General features: G+C 39.9%; 1 protein-coding gene across 7 annotated transcripts in view; it reads left to right on the top strand.

The window, feature by feature from the left end:
• Positions 1-14,571, top strand: part of LOC128599569 (intermembrane lipid transfer protein VPS13B) — a 252,991-nt gene that overhangs the window by 129,900 nt on the left and 108,520 nt on the right. For all 7 annotated transcript variants that reach the window (XM_053611298.1, XM_053611299.1, XM_053611301.1 and 4 more), the window contains 3 exons: positions 1,069-1,272; positions 4,028-4,154; positions 6,074-6,217. In XM_053611298.1, coding sequence (XP_053467273.1) covers positions 1,069-1,272; positions 4,028-4,154; positions 6,074-6,217 — 475 coding nt within the window. The remainder of the gene's footprint in view (positions 1-1,068; positions 1,273-4,027; positions 4,155-6,073; positions 6,218-14,571) is intronic.

Here is a 14,571-nt window from a genome sequence, read left to right as displayed (position 1 = left end):
TCCTATTTTGAGCTGAACCTGACTAGGTTACGTGAGTTGCCCAGTCACCAGGCACTTGGTTGCAGACACCACCACCAAGCCTATCTCCAGCTATGGGACCCAGCTACTCTAATGTGGACTTAGTGCACTTAGTCATTTTTGTATGAGGCTTGGTGTGGGTTTGTAGAATCACTCTTAGTCCTGTCTTCTCCTCTTAGAACTGAACTGATGTGTGCTTGTGTCAAAGCTTGTGCTTTGAAGGTGGCTCTAAAAGAGTTCTCACCTGAGGACAGTCTCACTTTTTCTTAGCTGGGTGTTGTAAACTGGGCTCCAACTGGGGTTCCACACACCAGAAAAGGCTCAACAAGAAAGCTTTGTGAGGAAAGAAATGTCAATGTTTGACCAGACTGGCAGCTTACTCTCCTTTTCAGTGCAGAAGGTAGCGCAGGGTCTATTCTTCCCAGCTTGAGTGGAAGCCTGGAGAGGTCTGATTCTTCTGGGCTGGTTTGGATGAGTGAGGCTTCGTTGGCCATGCGTCTCACCTCCAGGGGGTAGGCTGTTCTGGAAGTTCCTTTTGTGTATACCATGGGGCATTTTGGGATCCTGATGGCTTACAGATCTGGTGCATGGAGGCTACAGCAGTACCAAACTAGCTTTTTGGGACCACTAGAACATCCAAAAGCTGTATTTTCTCCTTGTTTGAAAGCTTGGAGAGGTTAAGCTCTCCACAAATGACATGCTGTTGTCCGACAAACCAGTTTGGTGTGGTAGTCTGCATTGGAGGTCTCAGGGAGAGCCTAAAGCAGCTATGTCGAGGTAGAGTGAGAAGAGGTATTTGAAAGATGTGGTGACTGTGCGTTAGCCCTTAAGTATGGGTGAGTAGCATCCCCTCCCTTACACATACAATATGTCATGACTGTCAGCCAGCAAGTGTATTAAAGTAAAGGTGTCTGAGGGCTACACAGAGAGATATATCCCATTTTGAGATACTGAAAAGAAAGCAAGAAAGAGAACCCTTTCATCATGATCGATCAGTATTGCACCTGTGGTACAATACTGCTAACGTTGCTCTCCTCTCCCCTTCTTCAGAAGAGCACTGAATCTGGGTGTTCTACGTGACCCAGGGTCAGAGGTTGAGGATCGTCAGTATCAAATCGACCTCCAGAGCATCAATGTGGGCACTGCACAATGGGGGCAGCTGCAGCCTCAGGGAGAAGGAATGAAGAGTGGCACACCACCTGAGGGTGAAAGAAGTTCTCAAAATCCAGCACTGGAGTGGAATATGGCCAGCAGGTAAGTCCCACACCATCTACACCACATCATTACAGTTGATTCTCAGGTAGACAGGACTTTTACACACAGTATGCCTGCCTGCATAATTTAGTATTTTGCTTGTTACGACACACGCAGGAAGGGTCCCTTATTTAGCTGATTCAGGTCAGTGTATTAGAGTAGAGGAAACAAAATTTTGTCCAGTCTCAGTCAGCAATCAGATCATAAAACTGATTGCTGCCAATGCCGAATTTCCTAGAAAATTGTAAAAGTGACACCAGGGTGTTATTGTGGAATATACTGTATGTTTAAGGTGAGTGATGCCTTTATCAATCAATGAAGCAAAATTTAGTATTCTGTTTGGGGGCCAAGCACCAAAGGCGTAAGCACCCTATTCTATGTTACCTCCTTCTTCTTCTTCTTCTTCTTCTTCTGGCCAGGGTGTCTATGGCAGCCCATAGAACTGTCTGGTAAAAATTTGTGAAATTTGGCACACTGATTGGGGAGGGTCTAAGGAATATTCTGACCAAATTTGTGCCAAGTGCTGCCAACTTTGTATCGCCACCATCGGGACAAATGTTGGCCTAATTTGGAAAGTACGTTTATGGTCATAACCTTTGAACCATGTGTCCAGAAATCGCTGGATTCCCTGGGTCAAGCCGGGTTCAACGCACCCTATTATGACAATTTCTGTCTAATTAGATTTTCCTCCATCTTGGATTATGTCAACATGGTTTTTTTTTTTGTTTTTTTGTTTTTTTTTAAAAATCCATTTGCTTATAGTTATGGCTATGCTTTCCTGTGATGCCTTAAGAAACAATTGTAGCATGTCTTTGAATATGCAGCCCACCGAGTGTGGGTGCTTGGCCCCAAAAATGCTGCTTGCAGCTTTAATTATTATTATTATTATTTATGAGAAAATCAGGGTTGTCCCAAATGGCAGTTTTAATATTCAGTGAGAGTGCAGAGTGTAATTTTGTGGAATTTCACCAAGCTGCCAGAGTTGTTGCTATTGTTGTGTTGTTGAATTAGGGGTGGTATTTGAGTATGTGATTGATAAATGGTCTATGTCTGCTGTCCTGAAATCTTTGCAGTGTTTGGTCCACATTGATCCATGACCCGTCTGTCTGGTTGGGGTTTATCCATTTTAATATCTGTTGTAATTAGCAAGAAAGTAGTGGTAAAATTTTGGAGCTTGTATATCTCCGTGGGTCTTCTGTATTGTGGTATATTCTGGATGGTTTGTTTTTCAAGTAAAAGTTAGTTGAATCCAAGGACTTAAACCAAGTAGGAGGGGGTTGAAGAGGGATCATTGAGACTAAGCAATTGATTTTTGGTCATTTTAATTCTACTTATAACTATTCAGTGAGAGATATATCGGGGTTTCTTATTGGAAACTATAAAATATGCAGGGAAAGGGGATTTCAACACCAGCTGGAACCACTGGACAGATGTACATACATTTCAGAACAGAACAGCTGACAATTGTCGTACAATTCAGGCAGTACATTTTATGTTACCTAGTGCAGTTCAGAAAATTCAGAATACAGTACAAACCTGTTTGCAGTCATTCATATGTTTCAAAATGTTTACAGTGCAAGCTTAATGCTCATTTCTGATTTACAGTTAGTACACATTCCTTTCTAAAATGTAGTTTTAAAAACAGATATCCTTAAACTGTTGAAACTTGTGTGGTTAGACAAAGTACTGGTCAGTGTTATTTTGGTTAATTGCTCAAGTTGAACACTATATGAATCAGATTCATATATTCAGATGTGTTCAAGAAATACTGTAGCTCTGGTGCAGATAACATACTTCAGATCCACAAAATCAGATCCAAATAAATGTCTAAACATGGTTTTGGAGGCTGCTTCACTGATTTGAGCTTGATTTGTGTTTAATAACAATCCCACCCATAGAGAAAAAAATGCAGAAAGCTGAATTGCACCGTGTGCAGGGTTAGATATAAAATAGTATCATAAAAGCTTCTAATAAGAGATCTGTTGTTCTGCGCTTAACAACAAGATCGAGATTGATATTGCTGGACATAAATACATATATAATGGAACATGGATTATTCTGTTTTGATTTTGAAAAGTTTTGTTTTAATTTTTTTATTTAAATTGTAACAGTTGCAGCGATATATTTTCAGTATATTTACTCCCAAGAAATAACTCTATAGAGCTTTGTACAGAATGCAGTTCTGCCAAAAATGAAACTTCTTCAATAAACTACCACCTAAATGTAAGATCAATCACTCTACCTGTTGTAGTGAAGGAAACTATAGGGAAAGCCAGGAAAAGTGCTGAAGTTATTTTCTTATTTTGAATAATAAAACTCCTCAGCAAATCATCACATACTCACCTCATAATAGGGCATCTTGGATGTACAGTAAGCGATATGCCCAACAAAACATCTGGTAACAGAAATAATGGAAGGAGGAATGCAAAAAATAGTACTATTGGATGCAGAGTAATGTTTATTTCACTGTTTTTTGCAGGGGACTTAGGCTAGGCAGATGATAAAAGTTAAATTAAATGTTTCTATTGTGATATGTTCCAAAGTTACATGTGTGTAGGTTGTTAGTAAACAGTATAGGCTGGATTTATTGAACACCGATAAAAACAAAATCCCATCGGTACACTAGTTGTCCATTAATTTCTTATTTGTTTAGTAGAATCAATATTTTGTAGTGTGCTTTTGTATTTACACTGGCTTCAGGGCAAGTCAACGTTGGGTAATAATGGATTTCATGCATCTGTGTGTCTGCTTTTAGCATTCAGAAGCACCAGGAGAGGAGAGCAATCCTCACTCCTATCCTGACAGACTTCTCTGTACGCATCACTGCTGCTCCTGCCATCATCTACAGTAAACCTGTGACCTCTGACAACAGACCAATGGAGGTACAAACAAGACAATTTTTAGAAACAAGCATTATTAAGTGATGTCATGGAATTAGACCTTATTTATACACATCCATAGACGCATATTTCCACCCACATCTCAGTACCTTCATGTTTTGTTTTCTTACTTGTCGGTACAAACGCTAAATGTTGAAAAATGTCAGACTTGAACTATACAGTGCTGTGAAAAAGTATTTGCCTGATTTCTTCTGTTTTTGTGTATAACTCGCACTGAATAGTTTTAGATCTTCAAATGAAATAAAACAAAGGTAACCTGAGTAAACACACTATACAGTTTATATATATATATATATATATATATATATATATATATATATATATATATATATATATATATATATCTCCCCAACAACTGTCACCCATGTGAAAAACTAATTGCCCCCTTAAACTTAAAATTTGGTTGTGCAACCTTTAGCAGCAATAACGGCAACCAAACACTTCCGATAACTGGAGAACAGTCTTTCACATTGCTGTGGTGGAATTTTGGCCCACTCTTCTTTGCAAAACTGTTTTAATTCAGCCACACGGGAAAGTTTTCAAGCATGAACTGCCCATTTAAGGTCCTGTCACAGCATCTCAATTGGTTCAAGTCAGGACTTGACCATTCTAAAACTTTTAATTTTGTTTTTTTTTTTAAGCCATTCAGAGGTGGACTTGTACTTAGTCTGTGGATTTTTGTCTTGCCGCGTAATCCAGTTGTGCTTGAGTTTCAACTTGTGTACTGAAGACCGGACATTCCCCTTTAGGATTTTTTGGTAGAGAGCAGAATTCATGCATCCCTCAATTATTACAAGTTGCCCAGGCCCTGAAGCAGCAAAGCATCCCCACATCACCACACTGCCACCACCATGCTTGACCATAGGTATGATTTTCTTTTTGTGGAATTCAGTGTTTGGTTTATGCCAGATGTAACGGGACCCCTGTCTTCCAAACAGTTCCACTTTTGCTCATCAATCCACAGAACATTCTCCCAAAAGGTTTGAGTATCATCAAGGTGTGTTTTGGCAAAATTCAGACGAGCCTGAATTTTCTTCTGGGTTAGCAGTGGTTTTCACCTCGCCAGTCTTCCATGGATACCATTTTTGCCCAGTGTCTTTCTGATAGTGGAGTCATTAACAGTGACCTTTATTGATGCAAGAGAGGCCTGTAGTTCTATTGATGTTGTCCTTGGCTCTTTTGTAACTTGCTGGATGAGTAGTTGCTGTGCACTTGGGGGAATTTTGGAGATACTGGCTCTCACTGTGGTTCTTTGGAGTCCCAGAGCCTTTGAAATAGCTTTGTAACTCTTTCCATACTGATGTATTTCAGTCACCTTCTTCCTCAGCATTTTTGGATTTTCTTTCAACTTTGGCATAGTGTGTTACTGGGTAAGACCTTTTACCCAACTTCATGCTGTTGAAAAAGTTATATTTAAGTGTTGATTTGATTGAACAGGGATTGCAGTAATCAGGCCAGGTTGCATCTAGTCCAGCTGAACCCCATTATGAATGGTTTCATAAATTAGGGGAATTAGTAACTACAGGGCCAAATACATTTTCACACAGGCCCAGTTGGTATTGGATAACTTTTTTGCTTCAATAAATAGCATTATCATTTAAAAATGTATTTTGTGTTTACTCAGGTTGCCCTTTGTTTTATTTTAGATTTTGTTTTAATTTCTGAAACAATTTAGTATGAGATATACACAAAAACAGAAATAATCAGGATAGTGCAAATACTTTTTCACAGCACTGTACAAGGCAGCAGAGAGGGAAGGAATTCCATAGTGGTTAGCTGGCTGGAAAAAACAAATGTGGGTGTGGAACTCTGCATGTCCCAAGTGCTGCCATGGTACAGAATGCGTTTTCACTCTCTTAGTATATCTTTTCATCCATTTCTTTCTCTCCCTCTCTCTCTAGGATATTGTGGTGTGTGGACACAGTTTGGAGTTAAATGTCACATCAGCCCTGGAAATGTTTCTAAGTTTATCTCAGGTGCAGCTCATCCAACAACTGATCCTTTCCAACATGGTTATTTTGGGAACTTCAGAAAAAAACAGAGAGGTAAATAATAGTAATATAAATAATAGTACAGAATTATAGAGTACCTTCAAACAAACAAAAACAGTTAATTTTGCCCTAAATACCCACCTGTGGCACTTAGAGGTGTAATTTGCATGCAGTATTATAAACAGGATCCTCTACTGCAGGATTCACAAACCTTTTGGGCAGATGACCCCAATGGATATTATGAATTTTCTGTGACCACAAGCATTGACCACCCTGCATTTTTTTTTTATTCCAAATTCATCATATAGGACTACTTTAACATATTAATATTTTATGTCAGTAACATACATACAGTCCTCTTCGTAACTACTGGAACAGCAAGGCCAGTTCTTTTGTTTTTGCTATACACTGAAGACTGGGTTTGAGATCAAAAGATGAATGAGGCAATAGATTATAATTTCAGCCTTCATTTCCTGATATTTATATCTAGATGGGTTAAACAACTTAATAAATGGCACGTTTGGCACAGACCACCCAATTTTTTTAGGTGACCAAAAGTATTGGAATGGACAGACTTAAAGTAAATACCATTTAATATTTGGTTGCATATTCCTTGCTTGCAATAACTACGTCAAGCCAGTGACCCACTGACATCACCAAACTGTTGCATTCTTCTTTTGTGATACCTTTCCTGGTCTGTACCACAGCTTCTTTCAGTTGTTGTTTGTTTTGGGGGCTTTTTTCCTTCACTCTCCTCTCCAGGAAGTGAAATGCATACTCAATTGGGTTAAGGTCTGGTGATTGACTTAGCCCAGTGGTTTTCAAAGTGGGGGCCGGCAGGGGGCACCCGGGGGGCCTCAACAATTTGGTGTGAAAAATAAATTTTTACCCTCAGACAACCACACACACACACACACACACACACACACACACACACACACACACACACACACACACACACACACACAATCAATTCCTAATGAAATGTAAAGATATAAGATGTAATTATTAATAAAAAGGGGGATATATTCAGAAGTCTGTATTTTTAATGTGTTTTAAAGACATCTTGCAAAAGGGGGGTAAAATGTAAATGCCATTTGGGGGGCCTTGCCCTGGAAAAGTTTGGGAACCCCTGACTTAGCCAGTCTAATACCTTGCACTATTTTCCCCCTGATGAAGTCATTTGTTGTGTTGGCAGTGTGTTTTGGGTCATTGTCTTGCTGCATGATAATTAGACTGGATGCAGTAAGGCAATAAATTGATGAACAGAATGTAGACTGTAGACTTCTGAATTTATTCTGCTGCTTCCACCATGAGTTACATCATCAATAAAGATTAGTGAGCATATTCCACAAGCAGCCGTTCATGTCCATGCCATGGCACAACCTCCACCATGCTTGACAGATGAGCTCATATGTTTTGATTCATGAGCAGAGCCTTTATTTCTCCACACTTTCCTTCACTTTGCTGGAGGTTAATCTTGGTTCCAGAAGTTTTGTGACTCTTATCTGTATTTATTTGTGAATTCCAATTTGGCCTTCCGATTCTGCTGATGAGTGGTTTGCATCTTGTGGCATGGCGTTTGTTTTTCTGCTCTCAAAGTCTTCTTTGAGTGATGGATTGTGATGCCATCACCCCTTCCTTGTTGAGATTGTTGGTGATGTCACTAATGTTTTGGGGTTTTTCTTCATTGTTCTAACACTGATTTTGTCACCAACTGTTGTTTTTCTTTGGCTGACTTGTTCGATGCGTGTTTGTTAGTACACCAGTGGTTTCTTTCTTTTTCAGGACATTCCAAATTATTTGTTATTGCATTTCTGGCAGATTTAAAAGTTGAATTTACTAGATCACACTTTGGATTAGTGACTGTTATTGTCTCAAATAGAAAAGTATTTACTAATTATTTACCTTGTACTCAAAAATATTTACTCATCTAAAAAGTCCAGAAGACTGGTACACAAAACAGAGAATTCAATAGGTTTGAAAGCAACATGAGAGGTTTTTAAAATTCAAATACCAACTATAATAGGAAAACTGATTCATGTTAGTGCTCAGTAACGGACTAGAATAGAGCATAAGTATATGATTTAAGACATTATGTTAGTTTGTTTCATGGAGGTAGATTGACGGGGAAATCTGTCCAGGATAGTGAAAAAGACAAAAATAATGCAAACATTATTTATATAAAAAGTGGCTTATCTGAATGTGATTTCCAGTAACACAAAATCCATCTTCGTTAGTTCCAATATTCATCTGTGAAATAAATGAATGAAACAAAATAGGAGATTGTGAGTTTCTCTTGCCACCCCATGTGTAAATCAACCCCTAGTTTTTGAACCCTTGCCCTAAAGCACAAAGCAACACATTTAATTGTGCTCCATTTCTGTGTCTCATTTCACAATTAAAATCTCCAAGAGGATACTGTATGAACAATTTACTGCTTATTGCAATTGTGAAGACAGGCTGTACTCAGGTAGTAGTAGACCAGACAGACTGGTGTTAGTAACTAGCCTGAACTCAGGAAGAAGTAGACCAGATTGGAATTAGTGACCTTATTTTTCTCAAAATAATTAATGCTTAATAAATGACTAATACCAGTACACATACACAAAGTCTATAGGCTGGTGTTCAAGTTTAATTCTTTTTTTCTTTGTATATGCAAGGATATATCTGTACGGTTTTCAATTCAAATCCCTCACTTTCAGTACTCATACTGCAGTCCTGTAGTGGCTAATGCAAGCACTAGCTAATCTTTCGTAATATGAGTACTATGTGTTACTGGAAATTTATAGGGTGTTATTTTCATTATTTTATACAATGTATAGTTGATTAAGTAAGTAAATTTGTGCCATGTGCTAAAATCTCAAGCTCTTGTCTGAGAAACACTGTGTCCCAACTGCATTCAGTATTGTTGGCTTTGTTAGTTTCCTGGTGATACAACTGCTTATGTTTGGCAAATGTTTTGTGTGTGCAGAGTACATATAACTCCAAGCTCTTTTTAAAATGGCCCTTGCAGCTGGCTTTTACTATGGCACCTTATGAATTTGTTTTGATGTGCAAATCTGTGCTTGTGCCAGGCTTCTCTCTAGAGATTGACCGATAATCGGTTTTACCGATATTTCTCCCAGTATTTAAGCATTTTTCCATAATCGGGTATCAGTTTTGTAATATCAGTTCCACCGATAAATGACGCCATCTTGTGGGCATTTTGAGAATTGCTAGCAGGATCACCATTGCAGAACTTTATCTGAGGAGAGATGAGTCAACAAGTATACTTGCTTTGCTTTAATTAATAAACTTTATTTAATTTAACAGGTATTAATGCACAAATTAGATGTGTTACATAAATGCTTGATATGTAGTTTAAGCAGCTTGGCACCAAGAAATAGAGACAAAATCACGGAGTCACGTAATCTGTTTACCTCAACAAAGCTTTTATTTTAAAAAAGACGCTTTTGTAACAGAGCACTTTATTTTATTTTTTTCTCGCTCTTTGTTTATTGGTGTATAAATAAGACTTTTTTTTTGTTTTGTATGCAAGGAGGCCTTGAAATTGACAAAATTGTTATATATAAAACAGTTTGTTCAGTTCAGTGGTGTTATCATTATGTCAAAACCAGAAGTAAAACAATAAATAAATCTCTGTTTGCATGTCAGTTATCGGGTACATAAATATGCAAATTGTCGGTATCAGTAATAATAAATCAATATCAGTCGATCTCTACTTCTCTCTACATATCTCTAATTATCTTCTGAATTCCTTAAAATTCTTTCTTACTGAATTTTTAGCCAGACACATTAGCCACAAACACCACTAAGTGCAGTGTACTATGTAAAAACATCCCTAAAAGTAAATGGTTTTACTGCATAGTTTAACATGCTGCTCTACTTATGCTGAGAGGGAACACTTTTATTCTCACTGATGATGCTTGAAAATGAAAATCACTATGGCTTTGATATTTCACTGAGTCTTGAGTCTGTCCTTTCCTTGTTTTGCTTAACGATTTCTCTGAATGTTCAGGGGTGCTTTTGTGCTGTATGAACTCAACAGCTTATTGTGCTGTGTAGAACTTCATGGACAGCTCATCGGGTAATGTTGCTGCCTCACATCTCCAAGGTCCCAGGTTCCATTCTGAGCTTAGGTTACCGGATATGTTCTTCCTTTGTCTGAGTGCCTTTCCTCTGGGTTCTGTGGGGTTTAAGCCCCACAACTTTGGAAATCCCTGAGCGTTCATAGTCTTTCAAGTTTAAATGGTTCAAGTGGTTTTATTGTTATTTCAACCATATACACTTGGTATAGTACATAGTGAAATGAAAAAACGTTCCTCTAGGACCATGGTGCTACATAAAAACAACACACTAACCACATGAGACAACACAGAACTAAATAAGATCAACAAATATTCTACATAAAGTGCACATGCAGATGTGTACTAACAACGCAGGACAGTATAGTAACTCCTACAACAGGACAATAGGCACAGTAAGTGACAGTGTAGCGCCGAACAGTACACAGTTTTAGTGTGGAAGTGTCTGATATGCAGGTAGTGCAAAACATAGGTGCCAAGGAGTAACATTATAATTAAAAAATGGTATAAATGTAAACATAACATGCTATGACGTAGTATTCAGCAGCTTAGCTTATAACAAACATGGACATAGCAGTTATTGTGGTAGCTGCCAGGTAAAGTGTATATATAAAGTGTATATAGTGACAATAAATTAGATACTATATTTTTTTATATTACAGTAGCAGCAGGGTCTTGCAATCCGATGAGGTGCAATTTCCGAACATTCTGTAGAATGTGTTGAGGATGGGAGGTGGGAGATGGGCTTTTTTCAGCCCTCGCAGAAAGTAGAGATGCTGCTGGGCCTTCTTGGCTGTGGAGCTGGTGTTGAGGGACCAGGTGAGGTTCTCCGTCAGGTGAACACCAAGGAATTTGATGCTCTTGACAATCTCCACGGAGGAGCCATCGCTGTTCAGCAGAGAGTGGTCGCTCCGTGCTCTGCTGAAGTCAACAACCATCTCTTTTCTTTTGTCCACCTTCAGAGACAGGTTGTTGGCTCTGCACCAGTCCGTTAACTGCTGCACCTCCTCTCTGTATGCTGACTTGGCGTTCTTGCTGATGAGACCCACCACGGTTGTGTCATCGGCGAACTTGATGTGGTTGGAGCCATGCATTGCTGCACAGTCCTGAGTCAGCAGAGTGAACAGCAGTGGACTGAGCACACAGCCCTGGGGGGCTCCAGTGCTCAGCGTGGTGGTGCTGGAGATGTTGTTTTTGATCCGGACTGATTGAGGTCTCCCAGTCGAAGTCCAGGATCCAGTTGCAGATGGAGGTGTTGAGGCCCAGTAGGTTCAGCTTTCCGATCAGGTGCTGAGGAATGATTGTGTTGAATGCTGAACTGAAGTCTATGAACAGCATTCGTACGTAGGTGTCCTTCCTGTCTGGGTGGGTGATGGCCAGATGTAGGGTGGTGGCGATGGCATCATCTGATGAGTGGTTGATGTGTTAAGCGAACTGCAGCGGGTCCAGTGATTGGGGGAACAGGTTCTTGATGTGCCTCATGACGAGCCTCTCGAAGTACTTCATGATGACGGATGTGAGTGCAACTGGACAGTATTCATTGAGGCAGGACACTGGAGACTTCTTCGGCACGGGGACGATGCACGTCCCTTGAAGCACGTTGGAACAATGGTGCTGCTCAGGGAGATGTTGAAGATGTCCGTGAAAACATCTGCTAGCTGATCGGCACATCCTCTGAGCACTCTGCCAGGAATGTTGTCTGGTCCAGCAGCCTTCCGTGGGTTGACTCTGTGTAGAGTTTTCCTCATATCAGTCATGGTTAGACACAGCACCTGGTCATTGGGAGGAGGGGTGACCTTCCTCGCTGCCACGTCATTCTGTGCCTCGAACCGAGCATAGAAGTTGTTCAGCGCATCTGGAACGGAGGCATCACTGTCACAGGCAGGTGAAGTTGTCCTGTAGTTGCTGATTGCCTGAATGCCCTGCCACATGCACCGTGTGTCGCTGCTATCCGTGAAGTGACTGTGGATTTTCTGGGCATGTGCACGCTTTGCCTCTCTGATAGCCCGGGACAGTTTGGCCCTTGCTGTTCTTAGGGCCGCCTTGTTACCTGCCCTGAAGGCGGAGTCTCAGATCCTCAGTAGTGCTTCGCAGTCATCCACGACACCTTCGCAGTCATCCACGGCTTCTGGTTGGAGCATATGGAGACTATATGGTCTTGGAGACAGTTACGTCATCGATGCACTTGCTGATGTATCTGGTCACTGACACCGTGTATTCCTCCAAGTTGGTGGAGTTGCTGTCAGTTGCAGCCTCTCTGAACATGTCCCAGTCAGTGTGCTCAAAACAGTCCTGAAGAGCAGAGATGGCTCCTGCTGGCCAGGTTTTCACCTGCTTCAAAACCGGTTTGGAGCGTCTGTATGCGGTCTGTATGCTGGGATTAGCATAACAGAGATGTGGTGTGAGTAGCCGAGGTGGGGGTGGGGCTCTGCCCTGTACGCACCGGGGATGTTTGTGTAAACGAGATCCAGCGTGTTTGCCCCTCTCGTTGCAAAGTCAACATGTTGGTGAAATTTAGGGAGCACTGACTTGAGATTCCCATGGTTGAAATCTCCGACGATGATAAACAGTCCATCGGGGTGTGTTCTGCAGTTCACTAATAGCCCCATACAGTTCACAGAGCACCTCTTTAGCATTAGCGCTGGGGGGAATGTATACTCCGATTATCAGAATAGTGGTGAATTCCCGCGGTAAATAAAATGGTCTGCATCTAACAAACTCCACCAGCAATGAACGGTAAATAGAAACTAGCACTGAGTTCTTGCACCATTCCGTGTTGATGTAAACACACAAGCCACCACCGTGAGTCTTACCGCACAGAATCTTTAGTAGTCTTAGCAGTAGAACTTTCAGTAGTCTTAGCTGTCAAACAAGGCTATACTATAATGCAGGTTTTATTGCTGTCCATATTGTTGGCCATTGTGGAACATTCACCTTTTTTGTGTTGCTTTAGCCTTGTGTTTGGGATCCTTGTTCTGTTGAAAGGTGACGTTTCTCAGGCTTTAGGTTAGCAGGCTGAAGCAGGTTGTCTTGCAGTTTCTCCCTACATTTTGCACCATTCATCCTCCTTTCAATATTGACAACATGCACAGTCTCCACTGTGGAAAAGCATTCCCCCAATGCCACCCCCCCCTACTTCAGAGTTTGGGCACTTCAGTATTTGTTGAAGAATGGGTAGTGTTTTGGTTTTGCAACACATATAACATTTTTATTTTGGTCAGAAAGCTCAATTTTGGTCTCATCTGAACACAACACCTTAGCACACATTCTAGCTTGGTCACTCTCATGCTTTCTGGAAAACTTCAAACATGCTTGGATGTGTTTTTGCTTTAGTAATGGCTTCTTTCTAGCCACCCTCCCATACAGGCCAGTTGTATGCAGAGCTCTGGAGATTTTTTTTTTTGTTGCATCTTCACTCCAGACTACTACTCCAGCTACAGAACTCTGTAGCTCCTTCACAAGTCCTCTTCTTTCTCTGCCACTGCGGTTTGAGGGACGGCCTTGTCTAGGCAATGCCTGGGTGGTATAATGCAGCTTTCCACACAATTGATCCAAGAGTGTTCACGTAGATATCCAGACTCTTTGATATTATTTTGTAGTTTTTTGCTGCCTTGTATATGTTTATAACTTTATTTCTAATTTCTGTCTAATTCCTTTGTTTTCCTTCATTTTCACAACTTTCCTTCAGTTTCATAGTCTGATACTTGAATTAAGAGGTCTGCAGAAAATGTGATTTTAAAAAAAAATCACTGGTAGAGGCCAGTATTAAGCCAAAAGTGTCCTTGTTACATCTTTGATCTGATTCAACTTGGCGCTTCCAGAAAACACAGGTTGAATACTTATGCCAACAGCATTTTTCAGTTAGTAATTTTTGTCAGACATTTTTAATATATATATATATATATATATATATATATATATATATATATATATATATATATATATATATATATATTTCACATAAAATCAATATCACTTTAAATTTATTCATTTTGAGGGTCAGTCTTTTAAAACAAAATACAAAAAAGCACAAAATATCAAAATGCCATTTGTAATCCAGACAAATCTGATGATTTTGAGGTGGTTTAATGTAAAATGGAAATGCATTGACTTGGAAGTGTTGCCATTTTGCTACGACTTAATCTGGTGCAAATAATACAGAATTACATAATCTGGACATTCATATGAAAGCATGATTCAATTATTATTGTCAAACATCTAAGGGGAATGTTCATATAACTCCGTTTATACTTACAATTACTTATATGCAATATCCAATTTAAATTTTATAAAGGTTATGGTGCCAGTTAATCTCTGTCC

The sequence above is a fragment of the Ictalurus furcatus genome, chromosome 23, assembly GCF_023375685.1.
Source record: "Ictalurus furcatus strain D&B chromosome 23, Billie_1.0, whole genome shotgun sequence".
NCBI lineage: Eukaryota > Metazoa > Chordata > Actinopteri > Siluriformes > Ictaluridae > Ictalurus > Ictalurus furcatus.
The sequence above is the reverse complement of the archived record's forward strand: the minus strand, read 5'-3'. Positions and strand labels throughout refer to the sequence as shown.